Here is a 15,307-nt window from a genome sequence, read left to right as displayed (position 1 = left end):
CCTTATCCCTTCTTAGGGCTTTACAAATCTTTAAACCAGACTTGAACTGGATAGCTTTCCAAATACAGGTTTCCTTCAGACAGAAGTTATCCTCTGTCAAGTAGGACATAAGACCAGCCTAGAAACTAGTCAGTGATGGAACTGAGTTGAATCTACACTAAAGAAACCTGGGCACTGTTAGGCTCCAGTCCTTGTGCTCCAGCGCCCATCAGCTGCAGCCAGCATGGCCAATGGTCATGGATGATGGGAGATGGAGTTCAAAAACATCTAGAGAGCCACATATTCCCCACTCCTGTTACAGCCTATCTGACCGCTGTTTCTATAGTATAAAGGGAAAGGGGTGATAAACCTGTGAAAATAAAGATAAGAGCTTTGGTTGTGGTTAAAATAACTTATGTTTAGTCAAAAACTTCCATCTCCAATTATTCATTCAGTTTCAAATTCAAGTGCGGTGGTACCTCGGGTTACAGACGCTTCAGGTTACAGATGCTTCAGGTTACAGACTCCGCTAACCCAGAAATAGTACCTCGAGTTAAGAACTTTGCTTCAGGATGAGAACAGAAATTGTGCTCCGGCGGCGCAGCGGCAGTGGGAGGCCCCATTAGCTAAAGTGGTACCTCAGGTTAAGAACAGTTTCAGGTTAAGAATGGACCTCCAGAACGAATTAAGTTCTTAACCTGAGGTATTTTTCATATTACCAGACAACTTTTCCTGAAAACTGGTGGGGGGGGGGGATTTGGGCTGTATGTCAAATGGTATTTTATAATACCTCCTTTAATTCAGGCATTAAAGGGGTCTTTATTTCAGCCTCTGCTTTAGGAGTAACCACTTTAAAAAGAAGCCAGATTTATTTTTTTAAAAGAAACTAGTATTCAAAATGTAGATGAAAGTCCACAAAAAAGATTTTTGAAAAACAACCAATCGTGGCAATGCCAAATTGGCAATTTCATATAAATCACTACAGCTCCAAAGCCAAAATAATTTATATGCTGCACAGCAACCAGTTATTAGGGGGGGAAATAGTTGGTCATAAGATCCTAGGATCAAAACTGCGCGATTTAAAGGCACTCTGCATGAAGACATATTGCAGAACTGAGAAGAATATGGCAAAGAGTAACTATAATGGTCAGAAATGTTGTAACAGATGGTCACATTAATACAGGCAAAAGTGACTGGGGCTTTTATTTATTTATTTATTTAATTTATATACTGCCCTATAACCGGAGGTTTCAGGGTGGTCCACAGAACAAAATCAAACTATAAAACCACAAAATATGTTATCAAAATAAAAGCAACAACCCAATAACCCCCTTTGAGCATAAGGGGGGTAGGAGAGAGATGAAGGCAGGGCAGAACTCCTGTGAGGCTGGTTCCAGGTCAGAATGAGTCCTCAGTGGGCTCTCCTTCTTCCCCAGAGCTCCCTTCTCCCGCCTATGGCTATTCCTGGCTAAAGCAATAGATGGTATCAAGCCATCATTTAAGATTTTGGACACAGTGCCTGATGGTTCCACTGTTGTGGAGCATTGTGGGAAATATAGATTCACACGCAGCCACTTGGCCCAGGACAAGCATCAGCTCCACAAAGCCCTGGTGGAATACTCCACTCCCAAAATCTGCCCGAGGTGTTTGCATGCTGACCCTGGGGCTTGAATTCAAGTTACATGCGAAGCTGGGCTGCCCATCTAGCACGTTCCCTGTTTTGAGACTTGGGGCGGGGGAGAATTTAGTTCAGTTCAAACTGAAATGTAAATCTACCCAATCCACACTTTCCAAAACAATAGAAGAACTGCGGCACAACCATCCTTCGAAATTTGCAGTTCTCTGAATTTAGTTGGGGAGCTCTCCAGCCAAGTAAGGTGGACACAAAAATGCACATACTGGGGTAAAGTGTGCATAAAATGCATATATCAATGAAAATATCATTATATTAGGGGAAACTGTTTTGCAAAAATGTGTACATTAGGGAAAACTGCATTTCAGATAGGGGTCTATTAGGAAAAAAATTAAATGTTAATGAATTTTCATTATAATTTTTTTGGAAAAGCCATCACATCAGTTTGCAAACCGAGCTTAAGCTCAGAAAGGTGAAAAACCAATAGAACGCAAAATTGACGGATTCGCCCATCCCTCGTTGAGATTACTCTCTCCATTATTCTATCAGTTATGAAAACCAACATATCGAGGAGCGTCCTTATTCCTCCAGACAAGCCAGGGTTCCTTTGCATGATTATCTGCAGGGAGTACACTCATTTGGGAACATTCAAAAGCAACATCCCCATTGTGACCTTCAACATGACATGGCAAAGTCCTTCCTACCCCCTTCATCCTCCTCCAGGTCTGAGGTGCCTTTTGTATTCAAAGCCACCTAGTGAGCCCCTCTTCCTTTCGAGGTCAGGGCTCTCCTCATCAGCAGGCAAATTTATAATTTGTTTATTTATGCCCCTGCCTGCTGGCCTGCCGCTGGGGGTCTGCTGCCCCAGACTTCCCAAATCCCTTTCCTCGCTTATCTGTTTCCTGCCTCTCTGCTAAAGCTCCCCACTCCCTTTCATATGGCTGTAATCTCTCCTCTCCTAATGCACCACAGGTGATGCTCTGTTCCCTTATTCTGGCTTTAGTCAGGGTCTTACGCCTGCCTCTCATTTCTCCCCCTGCTTTTTGCCTGCTTATTACCCGGCCCTCGGCTTGTTTCCCCTCCTCCTCTGTTTCATGCTCACTCCCACATTCATGCTCCCGTTCTGTCCTCCATTCCACTCCGCCCACTCTCACTCTCTCATCTTCACGCCAGGCTGCCATCCTACCTTCCCTCCCACGCTCTTCTTTCATTCCACCTCTGTCTCTCACACGCTCCGATTCATCCTTGATCTGCTGCCGCCTCTTTTACTGCCGCTTCCTTTCCCGTATGTCTATCAGCTCCTGCTTCCCTTTCTCTGTGTCGGTCACCGGGATCCACACCCAATGCATTTCTTGCCCCAATGCATTTCTTATCCTCCGTCAGGCTAAGCAGCGCTGCTTCATCACTGATCTCTCCCTTGCAACCTCACTTCTAGTCTGATTGGCTCACCTGTCAATTGCACTGTCAATACTTTGATGCTTTGGAGAGGATGTCGCCCCAACCTCTCTTCACAAACCCTTGCTTGAATGTTCACCTTACCTCACATATGCCCTCTTGACTGCTTCTGTTTGCAGAAGTCTGCTCCACTTCACTCCACCCACTCTCCTCTGGGGGTGGGGGACGAAGTCCCACGTTGCCTGGGGGATCCCGGCCACTTCATCATCCAGCTGGCCAATCTGGTGGCTGGGGGGGGCGTGGCCGGGATCATTTAAGCTTAGGCGCGAGCCGGAGGGCTTCCTCTTTCTTGGCTCGCTTCTTTAAACTCCCTCCCTCCCTATTTTACGGGTTTCTCTTTTATCGGCCTTGCTATGGACCTCGGTTGGTTGCCGTTGAGGGGCCTGGTAGGAATTTTTCCACTTGGCAAAATTGGCATGGGGCCTTGTGGTTTTCGTCTACCTTGTAGCAATCATCACAACTTTGTAAGGTTTTGTGGTTGGGCATTGTTTGACCTTATGATGGGGGAGGTGCGGCCATTACCTGCCCCTCCAAGCTTAAAGGTATTCCATTAAAGGAATCTGGGGGTGTGGATCCCGTCTGAAGTCCAGGGCAGGGCTAGGGCCATGACATGACCCCAACAGAAACATCTGGGGGAGCTCAAGTTGGTCTGCATCGACTGGGCTCCCCTTTCTGGTGGTTTACCCTTACTGGACTTCCTGCGCAACGGGCAGGAGTCAGATATAGTCGGGTTCATTCAATGCCTAAGCCAATACCGCTCACAGTCTGTAATCAATAAAGTTGTGGCCAAAATTTGCCCAATTAACATTAACATGTTATCTGTGTCCTGGTGTCTTCTTTACAAGAGGGTGGCTGCGGGGTCTAGACATGCAACTGGCATTCCTAAGAATGCTTCCTAGTGTTCATCCTGTACTTGCAAAGTAACTGGCCTTCACTGTAGAAACGCATACACTCTAGAACACATTGACATTAGGTAGCACTAGCATAGCGTGGGTTGCCAGTGCCCGGGGCCATGCAGAGGGAGGGAAACAGAAGGAACACGCATGCACATTCAGCTGCCTTACAGCATCTGCATCACTTAGGAGATCGCAGCTGCAGAGATAAGAAAAGAAGAGTTGTTCGGTTGCCTGGAGAGGTCACTTCCTGGTTCGCATGCAGAAACTTTTTTTAACAGAGTCCAGCAATAGAAGCGTGTAGCTGTATTGTGGCGGCACCGGGTATTGAGATTTTGTGCCGCTGGCAATTTTGCCACAACCACCCCATGCCCCTCCCATGCTATGCCACTGCCAGGCAGGCACCTTGGCTATATTTCTTCTGGCATTAGCTTAAAAACTTTTATTTGTTTAGCTAAGCCTACCCAGGGGTAAGGGACGCAGGTCGTGCTGTGGTCTAAACCACTGATCCTAGGGCTTGCCGATCAGGAGGTCAGCAGTTCGAATCCCCGCAATCGGGTGAGCTCCCATTGCTCTGTCCCAGCTCCTGCCCACCTAGCAGTTCGAAAGCATGTCAAGTGCAAGTAGATAAATAGGTATCGCTCTGGCAGGAAGGTAAACAGCGTTTCCGTGTGCTGCTCTGGTTCACCAGAAGCAGCTTAGTCATGCTGGCCACATGACCCAGAAGCTGTCTGCGGACAAACGCCAGCTCCCTCGGCCTTTAGAGCGAGATGAGCACGCAACCCCAGAGTCGTCCATGACTGGACCTGACAGTCAGGGGTACCTTTACCCAGGTGTATACTTTTGAGCTGAATTTTTTTTTATTATGTATATTTTTAATACTGCCAATTTTACTTACATTCTGATCCTTTCTTTAAAGCTCAGCTTGTTCTAATATACCATTTCATTTGTATTTTAAAATGAGTATTTTATATTGTTTCAAGTGATCCACTTAGAGGCTTTCGGTTAAAATTCTGTTAAATAAAAAGCTTAGGAAAATTTATGGAGCCTACGTTTTACCAACGGCAATTAAACACGACAGCTAAATTGAGCTTCCATGTTCAGGTGCAGTTTACCAGAGCTCAGTGACAAACAACAGGGGCAGACTCTATGCCCTGCTTGGGAGCTTCCTGGGAGCATCTGACAGGCTGCTATAAGCAGCAGAGGATTATGGCCTAGGCGGACCTTCGGTCTGATCAAGCAAAGCAATCCTTAAAGACATTCTTTCATCCTCCTCTACCACCCACCCACAGATGCTCTCCATCCCTGAATACATACTCACTCAAAAGTTTTGTTAAAGTGTAACATTCCTATCAGGGCCCACACATCTTAGCAAAACAGTAATGGTTTCACAGCAGTTGCCTTTCGGGAGCCCCTGCTGCTTGATGGTCCCTGCTTTTTACACACTGCAAATTCTGAATTCATGGTCCATGCTCGTCACAAGAAATGCCACAGAAAGGCCAGGACATTTCACCTACACACAAACTGAATCACAGATCCTTGACAGGCTTCCGAGGAATCTGGCTGGGGGCGGCTAGGAGGCACGAGGAGCACAAATCATCAGGCGAGCTCTTTCGGTAGCAAGTCACAGCTGTCAATATTTCCTTTCCTACAAACCCTTTTGCTGGGCAAACTGTAAGCTTAACAAATATGTCTCCTTCATTAGCGCCGGGTCTCTTCAGCATCTTAGGAACGTGTACAGTAGAACCTCGGCTTATGTTACCCTCGGGTAAAGTAAACTTCGGGTTGCGAAAGCAGAAAACCCGGAAGTATTTTTCCGGGTTTCACTGCTCACGCATGCACAGAAGCACTCTACGCACAGTCCGCATGCGCCGAAGCACTCTATCATGCCATGTGCATGCACAGAGCAGGCACCTCTGGTTGCGGAAACCTCAGGATCCGACTGGAGCTCCAGAGCAGATCCCGTCCGCAACCGAAGGTACCACTGTATAAAGGTAAAGGTAAAGGGACCCCTGACCATTAGGTCCAGTTGTGACCGACTTTGGGGTTGCGGTGCTCATCTCGCTTTATTGGCCGAGGGAGCTGGCGTACAGCTTCTGGGTCATGTGGCCAGCATGACTAAGCCGCTTCTGGCGAACCAGAGCAGCGCACGGAAACACCGTTTACCTTCCCACCAGAGCGGTTCCTATTTATCTACTTGCACTGGTGTGCTTTCAAACTGCTAGGTTGGCAGGAGCAGGGACCGAGTGACGGGAGCTCACCCTGTTGCGGGGATTCGAACTGCCAACCTTCTGATCGGCAAGTCCTAGGCTCTGTGGTTTAACCCACAGCGCCACCACTGTATAGAGAGGCATAATTCTATAGCTCAGTAGCACAGCGCTTGCTTTCCACGTAAGAAGTCCTTGTTTCAATCCTTCATGTCTGACAAAAGGTGGTGGGGAAACCCAAGTCTGAGGCCCCGGAGAGCTGCTGCCAGTCAGAGCAAGGACTGAGCTGGATGGGCAAAAATAGCTTGACTCAATGTAAGGCAGCTTCCTAAGTTGGAGAATGAATAATTGTTTCACGTGTTAAAAAGAATAATGGCTACACACTTGGCAACCATTCGGACTTGTAGCATACCCCATAATACTTTTTGCCTTCCTGTTGAGAGTCACATTCCCATGGTGATAATGGGGGAGGAATTCAAGTCAGGTTGCATTTAAAGAACAAATAGGCCCATTCCAAAACAACACATGAAGCAAAATACAGCCACCTAGGGAAATTCGCAATTCTCCAGCGCAGTTCTCCAGCCAAGCAATGCATACCAAAATGATTAATTGTGTCTAAAAAGGTGGATACTAGTGAAAATAACATACAAAAATATGACAGGCTAGGGTTAAAGGGTTGGGGTTAGGCCTTCTAGATATTGCTGTACAACAATTCCCATAATCGCTGCCCATTGACACGCCTACTGGGGCAGCAAGTTCTGGAGGGTCATACAGTCCTCATGCATAGTCTACACTGGCCATGAATCTCACAGTTCTGATCCAACTGTGACCCCATATCTGCAACTTTTAGGGATTTGCACTGGCAAATTGCCTCCTCGATCTTCCACATTACATGTGAACTGGCTCTGAATGACAGGCACTTCAGTTTAACCCTGACCCTCTCAATAGACAATGAAGATGTCTGGGCAGTATGCTGCCTTCTTGCCCTTTGAGCTTATCCCTCTTCATGCTAGATAAAATGTGATGAGGGAGAATATGCCCCTCCAGCTCATCATGCAAACTGTGTCCACCCTGATGTGCAGTGCCCTTCAGCCCTGTAGATGTAATAGAAACTATAAGGCCTAGGAACCAAGGAAGCTGCCTCATACAATGTCAGACCTGTTGATCCATCAAGCTCGGTATCGCGTCTCCAGCTGTTTTTGGACTACAACTCCCATCATCCCTGACCACTGGCCCCATTAGCTAGGGATGATGGGAACTGTAGTCCAAAAACAGCTGGAGACCCAAGTTTGAAAAGCCCTGGTCTACACTGACTGGCTGTGGTTCCCTGGGGTTTCAGAAGGGTTCTCTCCTAGCCCTACCTAGAGATGCTGGGGTGGAAGCCAAGACCCTTTGCACACAGGGCAGATGCCATGCCAATGAGCGACAACCTTTCTCCTCTTCCCTGCCTTCATCCTATGAAACTGCAGACTTTGTCAGAAGAGTTAACCCTTTATAAGGTAAACCAAAATGGCAAGACCCTGCTTGTGGGGGGTGGGGTGCACTAAGACATCTGGTGGGATGCCCTGGACACACAAAAAAATCACTGGGTTCATTTATCATTTTTCTTCCCCCTGCCCCTTTTTGCGGTTAGGAAACAATAGCTGTGTCCCATAGCCCTGTACAGAATTACTGAAAGAAAGTCATGTGACAGTCAGAGGGTGTGTTTTCAATTATTGCACTTGAAGCTTTCTGCCGGGGCCGCAAAGACAAACAGCCTTCTGAGGGAGTCTGCTGCTGCTTTGTTGTAAGTCCCTTTTAACATTTCATTTCTTAGAATGGTTCTATATGCTTCTCTTCTGCTCCCGCTGCAATAACCCCAGGCTCTGCTAGATGAAGTTATAAGAAAGGTGGAACCTACCAATGGGATAGCCCAAGACACATCGGATCCTTCTCCTTTTATTTATGGGAAAAGCTCAAAAGAGGAAGAAGAAGAAGAAGAAGAAGAAGAAGAAGAAGAAGAAGAGAGTGCTGAACCTTCTCGGCTTCTCATCAGAGTTGGATGAAAGAAGTCGAACTACGTTGCTCGCGCCAAACGGCACAGAAACCCTCGTGATCTCTACAGCAAGGAAGAAATCTGGCATTTCCTGTCTTTTCATTAAGAGCAATACTCTCCAGTTCGGTTTTGCAATTGCGCCAAACAGTTTTTATTATATTCGTAAATGCTCTGCTTGGTCATCCCAAATGAAGTGTAAACAGAATGGACGCTGTTCCTTGCAAGCACATTTGTTTACATAAAGAACCAAAAAAAGGTTAGGATAATTTAGCACAAAACAGAGGAAGGGAGGTTGGAAGCGGTGTGTGTGTGTGTGTGTGTGTGTGCGTGCGTAGAAGTGAGACCAGCCAGGCAAGCTGTTAAACATTTGATTTGGATTACAAAAACAACGCAAGACAACTTTGTATCTGGAGCGCATACAGGAAACAGAAGAAAAATCCTTAAGGAGGAGGGTGTGCTTCGTCAGGGCATGTTGGCTACATCGACTTATGACTGCATTGGAGTTGGCAGGTGGGCAAGTGTCTACAAAATAATTCTCCATACGTTAGTTCACAAAATTTTGGGGGCATTTGTATTATTCTTTTCTGCATGGTCGATCGTGACAGTGAATCTTACTCCTTCACTTAGCAGCTAAAAAAGGAGGAGGAAAAACTTAAGAAAGTTTCAGATCCACTCAGCCAGATCAGGAAAACCTTCTTTCAGGTAGGAGAGCCACTTAAGCATCGTCAAAAAGAAGAAAAAGAGGGAGGAAGGAGGACACAATTTTTCATGTGTTATATTTAAATGTATAAAGGCACATTTAGAAATACTGTAATTTTGATAGATATACTGTTAGTAGGGATTTTCCCAGTCTTAAATTCAATTCTCCACATTTCCACACCAGTTTGTAAATTGCTTTTTAAACAAGTCCTCATGAAAATGCAACAACATCTTAGTGCGAATTTCTCCCAACAGACAAATTTTTTGTATGCAGTTTGGCAAAATATATACAGTTTGACAAAGCATTTCATTTATGCAATGCATTTTTGTATGTCATTTTCACCAATGCATGCATTTCTATGTACGCTATGTACACTATGTACACTGTATCCAAATATGTGCAATTCTTTTACACATTGCTTGGCTGGAGACCTGAATTGCAAAATTCAGAAAAGTGTGAATTTTCAAAGATGGGTGTATTTGGTTCATGCAATATTCCAGAAAGGGCTAATGAGGGTAAGTTTGCCTTTAAATGCAAACTGAATTGAAGTCCCCCCCCCATCCCTAAATATAGTACATGTCACCACAGTGAGAAAGACTATGACCAGATGACCCGGGCCTTTGCTCAGGCTGCTATCCTGGTGTTAACTGGGGATAGGCAATTCTATTGCTCCCAATGCTCTTGTTTCTTTATCTTTAAACCAGACTTGGATTGGTTGTTGTTGTTTAGTCGTTTAGTCGTTTAGTCGTGTCCGACTCTTCGTGACCCCCTGGACCAGAGCACGCCAGGCACTCCTGTCTTCCACTGCCTCCCGCATTTGGGTCAAACTCATGCTAGTAGCTTCGAGAACACTGTCCAACCATCTCGTCCTCTGTCGTCCCCTTTTCCTTGTGCTCTCAATCTTTCCCAACATCAGGGTCTTTTCCAGGGAGTCTTCTCTTCTCATGAGGTGGCCAAAGTATTGGAGTCTCAGCTTCAGGATCTGTCCTTCCAGTGAGCATTGAGGGCCGATTTCCTTAAGAATGGATAGGTTTGATCTTCTTGCAGTCCATGGGACTCTCAAGAGTCTCCTCCAGCACCTCAAATGGTAACTTGGTCACATGACCACCTTAGTTTTAAGCTCAGCACACACACGTGTGGATATGTAGGCAGATGTTGAACTCTGGGTCAGTGCTCCTGGGTCAAAATTTAAAGCACTTCGGTCTACCATAAAAACACTTATTCAGCGTTGGCCTAGGAAATCCATCTTATCTATCCCCCCTTGAGCTCTTTTGATCCCTGCTTGTGCAGTTTCGACCTGCGCCTTATTAATCCTTTCCCCGAATGCATTCCTTCCAGGAAAACGAACATTTATCAGAAGGTGGTCTCAAATTCCTTTCTTCACTTATTGAGATTTTTCTTTCCAAGGCGATAGATCATGCTTAAGGGAAGCAGCTGGGCTGGTTTCAACGCCAGGCTGGTTTCTGCTGTAATTGCTTCTGTTGTGGTTGCTGTTGTGGCTCTGATTTATGACAGGGTTAGTCCATTTCCATGTACAGCACGAACCCTTTTAGCCAAGGATGAGCAGGTCCCTGATTACCTGGGGTTCACAGATGAGGCAAAGAGGGGCTAGACACTGCTCCGCAAATTTGGTTCTCCTCTGTTATCTTTCTCAAGAAAAAAGAAAGAAACAAGCAAAGCCCAGGAGGGAAAACCCCAATAGCCAAAATTGTGGGTGCATGCTTCAATTCTCTTAGAGCACATAAAAGCCTCAGAAGATGGTATTGGCACCATAATTTGGTTGCTTGAGGATTTCAGATGTTTAAAGAAGAGCAAACTCCTAGCTCTGATAGAACAGAAGGACCTGGGGGCCATGTAATCTATACCCTCTCCATACAGGATCTAAAATGCAGAATTCAATACAACATCTCTGAAAGGTGGCCTTCCAACTCTCATAATGTTTACCCAAAGGAGAGGCTTCCTGGCAGCAAGAGGTGTTCCTAAGAATCAGAAGATCTGTGGCTAATGCTTAGGGAAAGAGCTCAAAGCAGTGCTTTTCAAAACGCCTCGCACCATTCCTACATCTAGCAAAGCTAAACTAAATTATGCAAAAACTAATATGACATTACTCACGGTCGACTCAATGTGCATTATTCTCCGAATGCTATATACACCCGTACCTTGGAAGTTGAAGGGAATCCATTCCGGAAGTCCGTTCTACTTCCAAAGCATTCAAAAACCAAAGTGTGGCTTCTGATTGGCTGCAGGAAGCTCCTGCAGCCAATTGGAAGCCGTGGAAGCCCCGTCGGACTTTCGACTTCCAAAAGAGTGTTTGAAAACCAAAACAGTCACTTCCGGGTTTTGATCATTCGGGAGCCAAAACGTTTCGAAAACCAAGGTACAACTGTACAGCTTAGTTTTCTTTGGTTCAGAAATGAAATAGTTTAATACAGAATACATGTATCAAGGAAGACCTTATTCACCTCTTCTTTGCTAGGCCTCAGCACCAATCATTCCCTACTATGTAAATCCCATATGCAGAGCCAACATCCATATCTTCCTTTCTAGGGTCACAATATGTGCAGACGGCTTGAGGTTTTAAAGGAAAAACAGCCAGAGCTGGTCTGGTCACACATCATGATTCATCAGTACATTAGCAGAAAAGGAATGAAAAGAAGAAGATACTGAGGAGATTCTGTTTGGTGCACTTCCCAAAATTATATGCAAACCAAAACACAGCTACCCTTTAAAATTCGCAGTTCTCTGAATGTTGTGATGGAGCTTTCCGATTAAAGAAATGTGTATATTAGAGAGAGGGTACATCAAAAGGGCCTTCTTAGCGGCTGCTCCCAGATTGTGGAACTCCTTGTTGGTGCAAAACATATATAGAAATGAGAATTCCTGGATACCAAGATCCAAGTTTGGGACAAGTACTCTTTGGTGAGAGCACTGCAGCAGAGATTTAGAGTCACAAAATGTGTAACAAAGTGTAGAAATATAAGCTGCTAGACCTTTAAAATATGCCCTTCCAATTAAGTGAGTCCCACTTCCCCTAGCATAGAGGACAACACGTTTGATAAGTTAAAATTTGGCTTACTTACAAACTCTTCAAAGGCCTGCTTCATGTGCTTTCCCATATATCTGTCAGAAAAGTTGCACAGGCAGTAAAACTTAGCTTGGTTACAAAGTGGTGAAAGTTCCTAGATTATTGATATAGGAACTCAAAAGTATATAGTGAGAGCCATGCTGTTGAGCTGGAGCAACCAGCTCAAACCTCTTAACATGCTGAACTTCTCAGGTAGACTCGGGGGGAAACAATAGTCTTGTTTGCCTATTTCCTCCTAAAGTAAGGGAAGTGACATAGCTAAGCCGGGCAGGACAGCTTACTCTATGGTATTAACTCCTTCATGTATTAATTAGACTGAAGTATGTTAATTATGTGAGGCTGGTTATCCCACACTCCCTTCCATGGGAGGCTGGCCTCCTTTTTTGTTCCAACAGTCCTTTGGCTACTAACTGGCTGTTGTGGCAGGTCTTCTGAGAGTGGGTGTTGTAGTGTGTGGGTGCTTTTAAATGGTTTTGAGTGTTTCGGAGTTACTGAAAATGACATTCATAAATGTGTATATTATGAGAAATGCACACTAAAATGCTGATGAGTTTTCACAAGGAATTCTAAGATTGGGAAAATGAGATTCTCAGAGATACAGAAAAGGAAAGATTCATCCATCCCTGGTAAGGATAGTCAGATCAGTCTATTTCTGGTCTGTGTCAGTTACATGAGCATTCATTCATAAATTTGGTCTCGTTTTCACATCATTTTGTGCCCGCATTTTAGGTACACATTTTAACTTGAAATATTTATCCTAAAACATGTAGTTTGCTGAGCCAAAAATTATATTCTAAAATCTGGAGCAACACAAAAGTGAAAGGAAACTGCCTTCTGGGGAAACTAATTCTTGGTTGGTCTACTTACGAAACCCCAGACCTAACAAAATCCTCAAAAGCATCTGTACGATGCATATTTTTGGCTTTTAGTTTAAACATGTTTCCTTTGCATAATTTAATTCCACAAGGCGTAAATGTATATGTTATCCAATGAGATCTTTTTTTTTAAGCACTACCCTTAAGATGTTAGAAGAGGAAATCATCTTTGTAGAGAGATGTTACTACAATAGTTAACTATGTGCCAATATAGATAACAGCTAGCGTGCCATGAGAAATAAAATTTAAATCAAACTATTACAAGCTACCATAACTCTGAAGTACTAGCCACAAGTGGAAGCTGCCCGTTAGCTCTTTTTGACACTCCATGCTCTCCCCTTGCTTCCTTTCAATCAGCCTCCACTGAGGATGGCCAGTTCTGCCTCATATGAGTTTGGTGCAATGGACTTATCCCATTATTCCTCATAGAGACACATAGACCTAACTTAAAGAGGAGTTCTCCCCCTGCTTTTCGGCATGAGTTACCCGTTTGCACCTGAAACAGTGACTCACACAGAACACAGTGGGGCAGACTTCTCTGAAGGTAGGCAATTCCTACTCTCAAAGCACTCTTAAAAAGGGGAGAAGTGAAACCAGGTAGCTGATGATAGCAAGCATCCTGGTCTTTATGGAGCTACCAGCAGTGGTATAGCGTGGATTGCCAGTGCCCGGGGCAAGGCAAGTATTGCACCCTCTAAATATTGCACTGCCTGTCAGAGTGGACAGCACTGGGCTAGATGGGCAAAAACAGTCTGACCAGGGATCAATCAATTTCCTAAGCACGCCCAAATTCCCCGATGAGGAAAGGCTACAACACGGAAGGGGGTGGGGAGTAGTTTAGAGAAAAGGCAAGTAAGACGGCATTATTGGGGTGGCTGGGAAAAGAGACTGTGTGTGCAGTTCCATTCCTCTCCACAGGCAGCTGAATATCGGAACAGGGCTACAATCACAGCCAATCCTAGACTTCTGCACATCAATGCATTTATTTGGATACGGTTTCTTGACTCCCTCTGTCCCCATCTGGCCAGCCGCCAGCCCAGAGTTTCCTTTCCTTAAGCAGCTACAGGTGGCTTCAGGCTGAACAGATAATCAAGCTACTTGCCTTCCCCAAAGGGAAAAAAGATACAGGGATCCTCTATCCGGCATACCTGTATGACAGATGTTTGGAAACATGTGCTTGCCACATGCCCACTTTGATTTTTGGGTGTATTTTTGAGGAGGAAGGGACACAGGAGGATTGCCAAAACTGAAGAGGACCGATGCAAAATATTTGTTTTGAGTCTTCCATGGTGCTTAGAGACAGAAATAGAAAGAATATAAAGCCAAGAGATGAAGGCGGCGAAGGGGGGGGGGTGAGGAGAGACATGCCTAGCACTTCTCTGAAAAATACAGAATTAGCAAGTCATGAGGCATCACGTTGCTGTGCCTGAACTGAAGGCCTGTGTCTTAAAAAAAATAAAAAATCGCAAATTTGAAACGGTGTGTTATTTTGGGGTGGGGTGGGGAAGAAGAGATGAAACAGCAATATCTACAAGCCAGCTTTCTCTTCTCTCTATCTCTCTCCTCCAGCAGGGTGTTCAGCTGCAATAATTGGGACAAGCCCCTGTAATAGCCATGGCAAATTGACGGGAAGCAGCAGATTACTGGGTGGGCGAAGATGGAGCGACAGAACAGCGCAAAGAGTCGGAAGTCGAAAACCCTGCGCTCCATTTCGCGCTCCCTCATCCTCTGTAATGGCAAGAACAGCGACGACGGATCGAGCCCGGAGGAGAAGTACCCCAATCCCTTTGAAACGCAGGCCAACTGGGGTCAGGAGGAAAGCGACTACTGCCCTCGGCTTCAATTAACGTGTGCATCGTCAAGCGAGGACAGCCCTCCTGATCCTTTTATGATCACCAGCATGATGCAACTGAGGGCTGCGGCCAGCGATGGCTGCAAGAATATGAAGAGAAAGTTCTTCATCAAGGTAGGAAGAGGGTCACACCTGACCACTGGATGCTTGGTGTTCCCTAAGATCTGGTCCCCCTAGTTGAATATGGGTTTTCTCCTGATTAGAGGTTCGGGAGACAAACCCCAGAACCGTGTCCCTTTCCCAAGGCAGCATGAATTTCCGTGCCAAGGGTATTACTCCCCTACTGTGTGGCTTGCTCATCCAATGTGCTCTCCGTTCTGCAGCACAGCAGGCTCATCCTACCAGGAATACAGAGAGCATTGCTATGATACAAAGCTGTCATTACAGCGCACACAGCAGGGGTAAGCTGGGGTCTTAAAAGGCACCTCTCATCAGCAAAATTGTGGCTTAAAAGCTGTTAGTTGGAGGGGAATGCTAGGAGACAGGTCTTCCGACTTGTGTTGCAAACGTTACGGGTGCCCCTTAGGGATGGTGCCGTCACATATACAGTGGTACCTCGGGTTACAGATGTTTCAGGTTACAGACGCTTCAGG

The 15,307-nt window shown here is 45.4% G+C and overlaps 1 protein-coding gene and 1 long non-coding RNA gene across 12 annotated transcripts in view; one reads left to right on the top strand and one right to left on the bottom strand.

The window, feature by feature from the left end:
• Positions 1–15,307, top strand: part of IL16 (interleukin 16) — a 65,411-nt gene that overhangs the window by 12,599 nt on the left and 37,505 nt on the right. For 3 of the 10 annotated variants that reach the window (XM_083411824.1, XM_083411820.1, XM_083411819.1), the window contains one exon: positions 14,435–14,828. In XM_083411824.1, coding sequence (XP_083267950.1) covers positions 14,520–14,828 — 309 coding nt within the window. In that variant the 5' untranslated portion in view covers positions 14,435–14,519. Of the gene's footprint in view, positions 1–7,805; positions 7,954–8,510; positions 8,713–14,431; positions 14,829–15,307 lie in introns of those variants that run through there. The other 7 variants (XM_083411818.1, XM_083411826.1, XM_083411825.1 and 4 more) reach the window with 6 other exon arrangements.
• The window catches only part of LOC310663921, a 36,771-nt gene that overhangs the window by 13,938 nt on the left and 7,526 nt on the right, over positions 1–15,307 (bottom strand). The window lies entirely within an intron of this gene.

Source organism: Podarcis tiliguerta (assembly GCF_965153285.1).
Source record: "Podarcis tiliguerta genome assembly, chromosome: 14".
Classification (NCBI taxonomy): Eukaryota; Metazoa; Chordata; class Lepidosauria; order Squamata; family Lacertidae; genus Podarcis; species Podarcis tiliguerta.
The sequence above is the reverse complement of the archived record's forward strand: the minus strand, read 5'-3'. Positions and strand labels throughout refer to the sequence as shown.